This window comes from Pinus tabuliformis, chromosome 4_2 (genome assembly GCF_031772625.1).
Source record: "Pinus tabuliformis cultivar Carrire ecotype Pingquan chromosome 4_2, CPIR1, whole genome shotgun sequence".
NCBI classification, from domain to species: Eukaryota; Viridiplantae; Streptophyta; class Pinopsida; order Pinales; family Pinaceae; genus Pinus; species Pinus tabuliformis.
The window spans coordinates 102527334-102543259 of NC_142304.1; the positions used below are offsets into that span (position 1 = coordinate 102527334).

The following is a 15926-nucleotide window of genomic DNA, read 5'->3' on the forward strand; positions in this document are numbered from 1 at the left end:
GTTGTAGAGGTGGATAAATGATGTATTGAAAGGATGGGTAAAACTTCATCATGGTGGAATACATGATAGATGAATAATGGATAAAAAGGAGGGTGTCAAGAAGGTTGATAAAGTCTTGTGGAGGTGGATAAATGATGTATTGAAAAGATGAGTAAAAATTCCAACTCATCATGGTGGAATACATCATACATGAATAATGGATAAAAAGGAAGGTGTCAATAAGGTTGATAAAGTGTTGTAGAGGTGAGGTGGATAAATGCTGTATTGAAAAGATGGGTAAAACTTCCAACTCATCATGGTGGAATACATAATACATGAATATGTTACTCTTTGAAACAATGAAGGATTAATTAAGTGTGCATGAGTAAATTGTGGGTAAAACTTCCAACTCATCATGGTGGAATACATGATACATGAATATGTTACTCTTGAAACAATGAAGGATTAATTAAGTGTGCATGAGTAAATTGTGGGTAAAACTTCCAACTCATCATGGTGGAATACATGATACATGAATATATTACCCTTGAATCAATGAAGGATTAATTAAGTGTGCATGAGTAAATTGTGCAAGTTGTTTCACATGTTGGCATATATGATTGGTTGAATTATATCTCATTTCAAATAATATATTAATTAGCTAAAATTACGGAATTACTAGAATACATGTTAGCATATATGATTGGTTGAATACATGTTAGCATATATGATTGGTTGAATGATTTTTTTATATCTCATTTGAAATAATATATTAATTAGCTAAAATTATGGAATTACTAGAAGGTTCCAAGTGAAATTGAACCATGAAAATAAATATAAAATTAAAATTATTCACATAGTTTTGAATACAAACTTCCATAAATAAGTTAATTAATGCATGATAGCATATATGGTTGGTTGAATGATTTTGTTATATCTCATTTCAAATAATATATTAATTAGCTAAAATTACGGAATTACTAGAATATATGCTAGCATATATGATTGGTTGAATGATTTTTTTTTTTTTTAATCTCATTTCAAATAATATATTAATTAGCTAAAATTATGGAATTACTAGAATATATGTTATCATATATGATTATGATTTTGTTATATCTCATTTCAAATAATATATTAATTAGCTAAAATTATGGAATTACTAGAAGGTTTCAAGTGAATTTGAACCATGAAAATAAATATTAAATTAAAATTATTCACATAGTTTTGAATACAATCTTCCATAAATAAATTAATTAATGCATGATAGCTATTACTAGAATATATGTTAGCATATATGATTGGTTGAATGATTTTGTTATATCTCATTTCAAATAATATATTAATTAGCTAAAATTATGGAATTACTAGAAGGTTTCAAGTGAAATTGAACTATGAAAATAAATATTAAATTAAAATTATTCACATAGTTTTGAATACAATCTTCCATAAATAAGTTAATTAATGCATAACAACTATATAATATATATTTTCAGAATAATCATTTTAAAAGTAATTTAAAAATAAATAAAAATAAAGTATCCATATAAAAGAAACAAAAAAAGCTAATAAATAATAAAACACCAAAAACAATGTTAATAAAGAAACATTCAAAAAAAAATATCTATATCTAACATTATTTTTTTATGTAATTCTTTATTAGAACATTCTAGCCAAGTAAATATAAATCAAGTATCTATATAAAAGAAACAAAAAAAAAGCTAATAAATTATAAAACACCAAAAATAATACTAATAAAGAAACATTCAAAAAAAATATATATCTATATCTAACATTATTTTTTATGTAATTCTTTATTAGAACATCCTAGCCAAAAATATTACTGTTATTACATACATAAATTTATATTCACATACATAAATTTATATTCATATTCTATATTGTGTTTACACAATCCCATATATATATATATATATATTAAAAATTATTCTAAAGACACATAAATTTATATTCTATTTACACAATACCTTTTATATATGTAATTTCTATATTCTGTTCACACAATCCCTTATATATAACTTTTTACCACTACCACTTAAAAATCCTTCTAAACATACATAATTTATATTCTATTTACACAATACCTTTATATATATAAACATACATAAATTTATATTCTATTTACACAATACCTTTATATATAACGTTTTACCACTGCCATTTTAAGAAATATACTATTAAAAAAAAAAAATCCTTATGGACATTCATAAATTTATATTCTACTTACACAACCCCTTACATATATAACTTTTTATCACTACCACTTTGAAAAATATACTATTAAAAAAAAATCCTTATGGACATTGATAAATTTATATTCTACTTACACAACCCCTTACATATATAACTTTTTATCACTACCACTTTAAAATATATACTATTGAAAAAAAAATCCTTCTATTCCCGGAACTAATGTGCTTGTGCTTATAATACAATCAAAACATTTAGTTAGAAAATAAGATGATGCATGAGGAGTTAGAGATCCTTAAATTGATATTCAAATTTATTTATTCAACCGTACAATTCAGAAAATTGTCTTTCCGGCAGATTCACTCTGGTCCTAGATTTCACGTGGAATTTGGTCACAGGACATTATATTAACTGTAAAGGTCATTTCATTTCATGATTGAAGAAATGCTTTCAGTCTTCTTCTTGGAGGAGATGAGGTATAATAGGCTTTGCATAAGTAATTTTAAAATCATGCCTTAAAGTGCCTAGTAGTGCTTTTACAGTGGGTCTTGAAGAAGGATCAGGGTGCCTCATATTCTGAAAAAAGAAGAAGAAAGAGTTAGAAAACAAGAATTGACGATTGATTTGAAAACAAGAAGAAGAAGAAGAACCCATGTGAGGCCGATTGCTTACTGCAATAAGTAGTTCGAAAGAATCGCTATAATTATGGTGTCCACTGAATCCTTTTGCAAGCTCATACACAGTAGCACCCAGCGAGTATATATCGAGTTTTTCAAGCTGTTGGGGATCAAGTTGTTTGAGATCAACATTTTCATCGAAAATTTCTGGGGCTGTATACCTTGTATCAAGCCCCCTTGTTTTTATATCAGACGGAGTACCCCTGCGTACAGCATGACGGAAACCCCCAAGCTTGTAATGCACGTAATCCGTATAAATTTTACGAGGCGCCACAGCCATATGGACTATTCCACGCTTGTGGATATATTCTAGGGCCTGCCCAATCTGGAACGTTCCCACAAACAAACAAAGTTACTTACATCCTCAAGTATATATATATATATATATATATATATATGTGGAAGAAATAAAGTCAGTTCTGGAACAATTAATGGTTACATAACATTAATTGACTTTCTCACGCACCTGGTAGAGCAGATTAAGTAATGCCAACTGTGATGTAAACAAGTCGTCATCCAATTCTATAGTGCGTAGGTTGCGGTCATAAAACTCAAGCTGGATGTATAGTGTCTTATTTTCATAAAAACAAGTGTAATATCTTACTATATTTTTATGGACTCCTGCAAAAGTAATTGAAATTAGTATTCTACTAGGCATGTATGTATATTTTCATGGAGGGTGAAGCTAGATATACCTAGATATGCTAAGGCCTGAGCTTCGATGAGAGCCTGCCGATTTCTGCCAATTACAATATTTCAACACTCATTAAAAGGCAGGCACATGTGAATGAATGGCAGTATAAGGTGCTGAACTCAACTTTCAATATGAAAATGAGTGACAATGTAAGTACCCCTCGAGATCTCCATCTGGATCACAGTGCACTTCTTTCAGGGCATAAGAGCGGCCTTCTACTCTGTTCACAGCTTCGTGTACGGTGGAGAAAGTTCCTTTACCCACCTCCTGGGAGAAGGAGAAGCATATAAAATGTACTACTCTTCATACAATACATTGCAATGCAAGGGCAACAACAGGCATATAATATTATTATTATTCTAATACCACCACCACCTACTCACCGATAACTTCACATAGTCTGTTTCCAATCGAGGACCCGCGACAGTACCCTCAGGGGGGTAATCCATATCAATAAACCCTATGGGAGGGGAGAAAAAGGGTGAGATAATTATCCAATAAACAAACAATGAAAACAAAAATAATAAGCATCGGTAAAGGCCAGGCCCACCTCGTTCTCCAAGGTGAGAAAGTGCCTTGTAATATTCTGGAATCTGCTTTTGAAAAAAATGGTTGGGGCGGTAACCAATAACCCCCTCCTCTCCTCGCAGTTTACGTTCAATATCCACCGCTGCAAGTGAAATACGTACATGAAACATAACATACATACGAATTTCTCTCTGAAAAAAAAACCCTACATACGAAACACCAAAATCCATTATCTCCATATACTTTTGCGATCGATTAAGGCGTTTAAGCATCATATATTATCAGCGATAATGACATACGCTGGTTGTTATAATAATTGATTACAGCATATATCCAATTCCATGGTACCAAGAAATGCAATTAGGAGGATAATTTTATAAATTATTGATAAATATATGCATTAGAGCTCATAAGGTATAATTTGATCGAGAAGCATAACTTCTTAATTATTAATATATTATTTTGAAATAAAATTATAAACATTTAATAGACAGCGATATGGATTATAGCTTAAAGAGTTTGGCCAGCGGAATTTTTGTAAATACATTACACATTGTTTGTACTGTGTGTATATTTTCTCATTTGGTTCCTTTTTAGCCCAATTTCCAATTACTTCAATTACTTACATTTTAAAAATAATAATAATAATAATAATAATAATTATTATTATTATTATTATACACTACTTTTTACACTTATTTTATTATTTTTATAATATTTCAAAATTATTTATTTATATTTCATAATAATTATTTACTAATTTTTATTTATAAATTTTAAATTTTAAATTATTAGTATTTTTATTTATTTACTGTATTTTCTCAAAATATTATACACATATTATTTTATTAAAACTACACAAATTTGTCAATTTAGATCCATTAATAGCTATAATTATAATTTAAAATAAATAACCAAAATTACATAGATTAACAATAATTTTTTATAAAGATATTATTATATTTTATATTTAAAAAAAGAATATGGATTATTATATGTCATGTTTAAAAAATGTAAGAAAATAGATAAATTTCAAATTACCTATGTTTATTGGTTATATTTTATATTTAAAAAGGAAAATATGGATTATTTCAAATTACCTATATTAGATTTTATATTTAAAAAGAAAAATATGGATTATTATATTTCATACTTGAAAAATGTAAGAAAATAAGGAAAATATGGATTATTATTTTCTATACTTGAAAAAGGTATGAAAATAAATAAATTTCAAATTACTTGTGTTTATTGGATTTTATATTGAAAAAGGAAAATATGAATTATTATATTCCATACTTGAATATTATATTTAAAAAGGAAAATATGAATTATTATATTCTATATTTGAAAAATGAAAGAAAATAAATTTTATATTTAAAAAAGAAAATAATATGGATTATTATATTCCATACTTGAAAAATGTAAGTAAATAAGGAAAATATGGATTATTATATTCCATACCTGAATTTTATATTTAAAAAGGAAAATAGGAATTATTATATTCCATACTTGAAAAAATAAGAAAATAGATAAATTTCAAATTACATGTGTTTATTAGATTTTATATTTAAGAAAGAAAATATGGATTATTATATTCCATAATTTTATATTTGAAAAGGAAAATAGGAATTATTATATTCCATACTTGAAAAATATAAGAAAATAAATAAATTTCAAATTACCTGATTTTATGGGTTTCTTTTGTGGTGTACGAGGTGTAAATTTCTCCTTTTTTGGAGCTTTTGGAGTTTTTGGAGTGAAACTATAAATAACAAATGAACCCATTATATATGTTATTTAATTCAAATATTTCATGCATTAAAAAGTATAAATTTACAAATAAAAAACACATTTACATAAAAATAAAATTTATCATACCTACTACTTTGATGTGTAAATTGTCCCTTTTTGGGAGTTTCTGGAGTTTCTGGAGTGAAACTATAAATAACAAATGAACCCATTATATATGTTATTTAATTCAAATATTTCATGCATTAAAAAAGTATAAATTTACAAATAAAAAACACATTTACATAAAAATAAAATTTATCATACCTACTACTTGGATGTGTAAATTGTCCCTTTTTTGGAGTTTTTGGAGTTTCTGGAGTGACACTATAAATAACAAATCAACCCATTATATATGTTATTTAATTCAAATATTTCATGCATTAAAAAAGTATAAATTTACAAATAAAAAACACATTTACATAAAAATAAAATTTATCATACCTACTACTTGGATGTGTAAATTGTCCCTTTTTTGGAGTTTTTGGAGTGAAACTATAAATAACAAATGAACCCATTATATATGTTATTTAATTCAAATATTTCATGCATTAAAAAAGTATAAATTTACAAATAAAAAACACATTTACATAAAAATAAAATTTATCATACCTACTACTTGGATGTGTAAATTGTCCCTTTTTTGGAGTTTTTGGAGTTTCTGGAGTGAAACTATAAATAAGAAATGAACCCATTATATATGTTATTTAATTCAAATATTTCATGCATTAAAAAAGTATAAATTTACAAATAAAAAACACATTTACATAAAAATAAAATTGATCATACCTACTACTTGGATGTGTAAATTGTCCCTTTTTTGGAGTTTTTGGAGTTTCTGGAGTGACACTATAAATAACAAATGAACCCATTATATATGTTATTTAATTCAAATATTTCATGCATTAAAAAAATATAAATTTACAAATAAAAAACACATTTACATAAAAATAAAATTTATCATACCTACTACTTGTAAATTGTCCCTTTTTTGGAGTTTTTGGAGTGAAACTATAAATAACAAATGAACCCATTATATATGTTATTTAATTCAAATATTTCATGCATTAAAAAAGTATAAATTTACAAATAAAAAACACATTTACATAAAAATAAAATTTATCATACCTACTACTTGGATGTGTAAATTGTCCCTTTTTTGGAGTTTTTGGAGTTTCTGGAGTGACACTATAAATAACAAATGAACCCATTATATATGTTATTTAATTCAAATATTTCATGCATTAAAAAAGTATAAATTTACAAATAAAAAACACATTTACATAAAAATAAAATTTATCATACCTACTACTTGTAAATTGTTCCTTTTTTGGAGTTTTTGGAGTGAAACTATAAATAACAAATGAACCCATTATATATGTTATTTAATTCAAATATTTCACGCATTAAAAAATTATAAATTTACAAATAAAAAACACATTTACATAAAAATAAAATTTATCATACCTACTACTTGGATGTGTAAATTGTCCCTTTTTTGGAGTTTTTGGAGTGACACTATAAAGAACAAATGAACCCATTATATATGTTATTTAACTCAAATATTTCATGCATTAAAAAGGTATAAAATTACAAATAAAAAACACATTTACATAAAAATAAAATTTTATATACCTATACTAAGACACTCTTGGAGTTGAACTATAAATAACCAATGCACCCATTATATATGTTATTTAATTCAAATATTTCATGCATTAAAAAATATAAATTTACAAATAACAAAAACACATTTAAATAAAAATAAAATTTATCATACCTATAAGAAGACACTCTTGGAGTTGGAGAACTATAAATAACAAATGCACCCATTATATAAGTTATTTAATTCAAATATTTCATACATTCAAAAATATAAATTTACAAATAATAAAAACACATTTAAATAAAAATAAAATTTATCATACCTATAAGAAGACACTCTTGGAGTTGGAGAAGTGTAAATAAAAAATGCACCCATTATATATGTTATTTAATTCAAATATTTCATGGATTAAAAAAGTATAAATTTACAAATAACAAAAACACATTTAAATAAAAATAAAATTTATCATACCCATAAGAAGACACTGTTGGAGTTGGAGGACCAACCTCAAAGTGACTGCAAAAAAAAAAAAAAAATAATTAAAACATAAAAAATTAAATAAACATAAAAAAAATTAAACATAAAATTTAAAACATAAAAAATTAACTAAACATAAAAAAAATTAAACATAGAATTTTTCAACTACCTTATATTAACTTAGCACATATATCTACACTTTACATTAACTTAGGTGCAATGAATAAAATATAGTGAAACATGTAATTGGTAACTATATTACATTAAAAAAAATAATTAAACATAAAAAAATAACTAAGTAAACATAGAATTTTTCAACCACCTTAGATTAACTTAATATCTACACCTTACATTAATTTAGGTGAAATGAATAAAAATTAATAAAACATGTAATACATTACATTCAAAAAATAAAATAATTAAACTTAAAAAAATAATTAAACATAAAAAAAAATTAGTTAAACATAAAAATTTTCAACCATCTTATATTAACTTAGCACATATATCTAAACATAAAAAAAAATTGAACATAAAATTTTCCAACCACTTTATATTAACTTAGCACATATATCTACACCTTACATTAATTTAGGTTCAATGAATAAAAAATAATGAAACTTATAATTCATAACTGCATTACATTAATTTAGCTTACAGTAATTTACCACATATACCTCACAACTTTTTATATGGTATGGTATGAATAAGTTAAGTTCATTGAACACCTTTTGTTACAAACAACTCAACAAAATACATACACATTATATCATTGAACACCTTTTGTTGCAAGGACTCAATAGCGAACATGGTAATAAAGACATTTTTAACAAACACATACACATTATATCAATGCATACAAGATGAATAAATAATACTTGTTTTTGTTGTAAATAATACTTGTTTTTGTTGCAAAAGACCGAACATGGTAATAATGACACTTTTAACCAACACATATACATTATATCAATGCATAAAAAAGGAACAAATAAAAAAGGACTCAATAGTGAACATTTGTTGCAAAAGACTCAAACATGGTAATAATGACACTTTTAACAAACACATACACATTATATCAATGTATTTGATCACACGACTCAATAGTAAACATGGTAATAATGACACTTTTAACAAACACATACACATTATATCAATGCATAAAAAAAGAACAAATAGCAAAGGAGTCATAGTGAACATGGTAATAATAACACTTTTAACAAACACATGCACATTATATCAATGCATACAAGAGGAACAAATAGTACCTATTTGATCGCATTGGTTTAATGAACCAAGAATAGTAAATTTAAAATATTCAAGTGAAATTAAATCCCTTTCTAGGGTCTAATACCCTCTTTCCCTCCTCAACCTTCTTTGCATTGGGATGAGATAGACCAAGAATAGTAAATTTAAAATATTCAAGTGAAATTAAATCCCTTTCTAGGGTCTAATACCCTCTTTCCCTCCTCAACCTTCTTTGCATTGGGATGAGATAGTTTATCTACGATTAAGAATAGTAAATTTAAAATATTCAAGTGAAATTAAATCCTTTTTTAGGGTAGTATCAAGTGAAATTAAATATTTTTTTAGGGTCTAATAGCCTCTTTCCCTCCTCTCAACCTTCTTTGCATTGGGATGAGATAGTTTATCTACAATCAAGAATAGTAAATTTAAAATATTAAAGTGAAATTAAATCATTTTTTAGAGTCTAATACCCTATTTCCCTCCTCTCAACCTTCTTTGCATTGGGATGAGATAGTTTATCTACAAAGAATAAAACATATTCAATTTTCATAATTAATACTTTGAAAAACAAGGTTAGGTGCAAGGAACTCACACACATTATATCAATGCTCACAAGAGAAAATACAAGAATAGTAAATTTAAAATATTCGAGTGAAATTAAATCCTTTTAGGGTATAATACCCTCTTTCCCTCCTCTCAACCTTCTTTGCATTGGGATGAGATAGGCTATCTACAAATAACACAACACATATTCAATTTCTTAATCAATACTTTGAAAAACAAGGTTAGGTGCAAGGAACTCATACACTTTTTTTCTTTGTATAGTTTAATGCATCAATTATAGAAAATTTAAAATATCTTAATTAATACTTTGAAAAACAAGGTTAGGTAAGGGACTAAAAAAAATAGTCCCAATTTGATTGTAAGCATTTGTGGCCTATTTTCAATTTTTTTTTTTTTATTGTTTAATGCATCAATTATAGAAAATTTAAAATATATATAAGTGAATAATAACAAATTTAAAATATTTAAAAGTGAAATTAAATCTTTTTTTTAAGGGTCTAATACCCTCTTCACTTTTTTTGTATAGTTTAATGCATCAATTATAGAAAATTTTAAAAATATATAAGTGAATAATAGAAAATTTAAAATATTTATAAGTGAAATTTTTTTTTTTTTTAGGTCTATACATATTCAATCTCTTAATTAATACTTTGAAAAACAAGGCTAGGTAAGGGAATTATACAAATTATATCAATTCTCACAAGAGCAAATTCAATCTCTTAATTAATACTTTGAAAAACAAGGTTAGGTAAGGGAATTATACAAATTATATCAATTCTCACAAGAGCAAAAAATAATACCAATTTGGTCTCTTAATTGATAATTTGAAAAACAATGTTAGGTAAGGGACTCATACACATTATATCAATGCTCACAAGAGCAAAAACTAGAAACAATTTGATTGTAAGAATTGGTGTGTTGTTTTCACTTTTTTTTTTTTTTTGTATAGTTTAGTGCATCAATTATAGAAAATTTAAAATATATATAAGTGAATAATAGCAAATTTAAATTATTTATAAGTGAACTTAAATTTAGTGCATCAATTATAGAAAATTTAAAATATATATAAGTGAATAATAGCAAATTTAAATTATCTATAAGTGAAATTAAATCTCTTTTTTAGGGTCTAATACCCTCTTTCCCTCTTCTCACCTTCACTTATAGTTTTTTTAGGGTCTAATACCCTCTTTCCCTCTTCTCACCTTCACTTATAGTTTAATGCATCAATTGTAGAAAATTTAAAATATATATAAGTGAATAATAGAAAATTTAAAATATTTATAAGTGAAATTAAATCTTTTTTAAGGGCATAATACCCTCTTTCCCTCCTCTCTTTATATTTGGATGAAGTAGTCTATCTACAAAGAATACACCACATATCACTTCTTATGTCTTTCTTAATTAAGACTTTGAGAAACAAGGTTAGGTGGAAGGCGCTCATATAATCAATGAAAGTTGGTAGTTATACATAATGATTATGTATATTAGGGGAATTTCTCAAAACTAAGATTTTGTCAAATTCTTTTAAGCTATCAACCTTCTCCAAAAATTCTATCTCTGTTTCTACTTAATAAAACTAATACCTAAAATAGATGAAAACTATGATGGCAACAATACAACTTCCTTACTTCCATGAGTGGCTTACAAGTTCTCAGCTTATATAGTTGATAATCCAACTATGACCTACCTCTTATTCACCAAATAGGTTAAAAATAACTTTTATACATTCAATGGTTAAGATCACCAACCCAATATACACCAAAAAATCCATGTATATATATCTCTTTGGACTCTCAAACAAATATATATATACATATACGGGTTATACAATTTTGATTTCCTTATTTCCTAAAATTATCTCCTCAATGATATCTTCTTCTATTCACTATGATTCTTCATCCTCGAACTAAAATTGATTGTGTTTGGAAAAAATCCATGTATATATATATATATATATATATATATATATATATATATATATATATATATATATATATATATCTTTGGACTCTCGAACAAATATATATACATATAAGTATATATATACATATACGGGTTATACAATTTTGATTTCCTTATTTGCTAAAATTATCTCCTCAATGATATCTTCTTCTTTTCACTAGGATTCTTCAATTTCGAACTAAAATTGATTGTGTTTGGTTCCTTTTCCTTTGGTTGGAATTCCTAATGGGGAACAAGTTTCAACCTCTCTAAATACTACACAATTACAAATAATCATCCTTTTTGTTGTGTTTCAAATTTTATAACCTTTTAACGTGTTTCAAATTTTATAACATTTTAATACCATGTTCAAAATACAAATATACATTTTTTAGCTCTAATACATTTTTTAGCTTTATTTTGATTTCCTTATTTCCTAAAATTATCTCCTCAATGATATCTTCTTCTTTTCACTAGGATTCTTCAATTTCGAACTAAAATTGATTGTGTTTGGTTCCTTTTCCTTTGGTTGGAATTCCTAATGGGGAACAAGTTTCAACCTCTTACTACATCACGATTACAAATAAACATCCTTTTTGTTGTGTTTCAAATTTTATAACCTTTTAACGTGTTTCAAATTTTATAACCTTTTAATACCATGTTCAGAATATAAAAATACATTTTTTAGCTTTATTATCTAACAGCTCATATTCTCCTTTTTGTTGTGTTTCAAATTTTATAACCTTTTAATACCATGTTTAGAAAATAAAAATAATTTTTTTAGCTTTATTATCTAACCTCTCATATTCTCCCTGCAACTGCAACACTAATGTTTCAAATTTTATAACCTTTTAATACCATGTTCAGAAAATAAAAATACATTTTTTAGCTTTATTTTCTAACCGCTCCTATTCTCCCTTACAACACTAAGCACACCAACTTTATTTTCTAATCATTCTAACTACTCATATTCTCCCCTGCAACACTAAGAACACTCTTTTCAATCGACATCTTGTAACTAATACCTAAAATAGATGAAAACTATGATTGCAAGCACACTCTCCTCGTTTTTGTGTTTAAAATTTTACAACCTTTTAATACCATGTTCAGAAAATAAAAATACATTTTTTAGCTTTATTTTCTAAAGCTTCTATTCTCCCTTACAACACTAAGCACACCAACTTTATTTTCTAATCATTCTAACTGCTCAAGCTTTATTTTCTAAAGCTCCTATTCTCCCTTACAACACTAAGCACACCAAATTTATTTTCTAATCATTATAACTGCTCATATTCTCCCCTGCAACACTAAGAACACTCTTTTCAATCGACATCTTGTAACTAATACCTAAAATAGACGAAAACTATGATTGCAAGCACACTCTCCTCATTGTTGTGTTTAAAATTTTATAACCTTTTAATACCACCTTTTAATACAATGTTCAGAAAATAAAAATACATTTTTTAGCTTTATTTTCTAACTGCTCATATTCTCCCTTGCAACACTAAGCTTGTGTGATGGGGCCAGCCCACGTGATCCCGACTTTCCGTCTGCTGATGTGTATCACACCGTGGCAAAGGTTATGATATGTTGGTTTGTTTGATTGTATGAATCAATGCGGAATCAGTACTTAAGGATTTGTTTTTAATGAGGTAGTACCCCAGTCTCACCTCCACTCAACAGTTGTTTGCCTCGGAAACCTCACAAGGGTTTGGAGTCTTAGGGTTCTCGACCCTTCACACCTATTCACTTCTGATGCTCATGGTTGCTGCCATTCCTCTTTCGCTCTGCGAGCCTGTGACCTCCAGTTGTTGTTTGTGGGTTGTAATGTTCTCTGTTTCTGGATGGTTTGGTCCACTGGTTCGATACCCAGCTACCCTTTGAACGATGGTCATGGCTATGTGTTTGACATTGCCTGTTCCTCCGACATTTGCTACTTGTAATGGTAAGTTTCGAAGCGTTGCTGTGCGGTTAGGGTCTCAGTGATTATTCTGGTTTGCTTTAGTCGTTTTCCTTGGAGCTCTTTAAGGTTTCTGTATCTATACAGTTCGTGGATGCCTGTGAATGATTGGGGTTTGTTTCCTTGCTGTTGTCAATTTGTTCCTCTTATAACTTTCGTGCTCCTCTGCAACGGTTTTGGTGACTGCTCTGTTCTTGATGGTTCGGTGACGGCGTTCTCAGCTGGCAATTCCGCAAGCAAACTCGGTAAGTTAATGTTCCATGCCAGATTTATTTGTATGCTCCTTTTCCTGTTTCTTATGTCGCGGCTCCTTCGTGGGCAGGTGTTTCTTCTGGGTTGGTTGGAGGTCCTGTTGCCGTGGACAGGTAAACTCGACTTCGGGTTTTTTTTTGTGTTCTTGTTCCTTCCTTATGTTTTCTTTAACTGTTTATGTTGCCGGCCTAACTACATTTCCATACCCATTTCCTTGCAGGTGGGACTGTGCACGGTTGCCATCATCATGTCCTCGGCAGTCTGCAATCCCGGGTAGCTCTTTTTCTTTGCTGTTTGGTAGTTATTACTTGGGTTTCTTCGACCCTCAAGGTCGGACTTACGTGCAGACCCTAGGCTGTTATGTTCTCGAGTCGGTCTTTCGTTGTTCTCTGGTTGAGATTACGATGTTGAGCCTTGGTGTAAATTCATTATCGTTCACTGTAGGTTTATGACCATGTCTGTGGTCCTGAGTCGTTTTACTATTTTGGACAGTATGTAATGGAAACTTACACAGGGATTTTATATGTGTAATGTACCTATTCGCTATATAGCTTATTTATATGGAACTGTGATTTTATGAACGATAAGGCATGTGTGTTATATTTCATACCTGGGATTCGGTTGTGTGTGCTCGGCTTTGTTGCTTCCTCCAGCACGTTATCGCTTTTCTTTACGCAACACCTGAAACACGCTTTGCTTAACAGTCTAGTTTAATATATTTGTCTGCACCATCACACAGTTTGAACACAATATATATATGAATTCTCAGAATATTTATTTCTCTGTTATCTCTGCTCTTGTTTGTTTTCACAAAGTCGGAACCCCCACAATGGTTCATTCCGCTCCTTTTATAATTATGTTTACAAAAACAGTTGTTCATTACATAAATGCTGTTGGTTATATCATTAGTTTCTACAGTTGGTTGCTAACTGACACATTCTGTTTGCCTTTGTATCTTTCCAACCGTAATTCTGCTTGCCTTTGTATCTTTCCAACCGTAATATGGTTGTTTCCAAAAACAGAAATGTTTCCTAATTTGTTACTGTTCCTAATTAAAAGTAAAACTATCACATTATTGTTTTTCTTTGGTTCTGGTAATAATAAAAAAAACAGTACATAGTTAATAATAACAATAGTAAAAGAAAAGAAAATAACCAAGGCAGTGTTACTGCCCATCCATCAAACCATGTCCTCAGTCCTCTTTGGAAACTTTGTCTGCCTTCTCTCTGACTTTACCCTGTTGACCAGATGCTCCTGCATCAGGCTCCCGGGGTAAAAGAGAACTCATGGCTCCGTTCCATGAGCTCCTCCACCGAGTAACCAGCCTTCTGAATCTGCACCGCGTCGAGCCACGAGCTGTCCTCCATTGGACGGTCTCTCCACTTGACGAGGTAACGCAGATACTCCTTTCTGCACGTCTTTTTGGCTACCTGGGTGCTGAGGATCCCTTCAATTTCATGGGTCCGAGCCGAAGGTAACTGCTTCTTCCAAGGACTGCTCTCTAACTGGGTGTCCCGTTCTGGCTGTACCATACTATCATCTTCCGCCTGGGCATGATATGGGAACAGGTCTGCCACGTTGAATATAGGTGAAATGCCTATGTCGGGTGGCAGCTGAATTTCATAAGCATTGGCTGAAAACTTTCGCAGAATCTTACATGGACCGATTTTCTTGTATTTCAACTTGTTATACGTGCCCTTAGGAAACCGTTCCCGGCGCAAGTGCGCAAGGACTTCGTCTCCAACATCAAAATGCACCTCCCGTCGCTTTGTGTCTGCGTGCTGTTTGTATTTCTGCGTGCTGTCCTGCAATTTTAATTTGACTTTCTCATGAAGTTCACTCATTGCTTCAGCAAAATCTTCTCCATCTGCACTTCTCCGTTCTAGCTGTCCCAAATCTCGCAGTTCATGTATTCCCCGAGGATGCATACCATACAAAACCTGAAATGGGCTGAATCCGGTGCTACGATTGGGCGAATCGTTATAAGCGAATTCTGCCTGGGCAAGA

The 15926-nt window shown here is 28.8% G+C and overlaps 1 protein-coding gene across 1 annotated transcript; it reads right to left on the reverse strand.

Annotated features, from left to right (window-relative positions):
• Positions 1-2640: 2640 nt before the first annotated feature.
• On the reverse strand, positions 2641-13602 carry LOC149168496 (wee1-like protein kinase). Its single transcript, XM_089424902.1, has 8 exons — positions 13458-13602; positions 4112-4231; positions 3945-4021; positions 3719-3828; positions 3563-3606; positions 3334-3488; positions 2863-3192; positions 2641-2766 (listed from the first exon to the last, which is right to left on the reverse strand). The coding sequence occupies exons 1-8, from the start codon at positions 13600-13602 to the stop codon at positions 2641-2643; spliced, it is 1107 nt and encodes a 368-aa protein (XP_089281028.1).
• Between the last annotated feature and the right edge of the window lie 2324 nt (positions 13603-15926).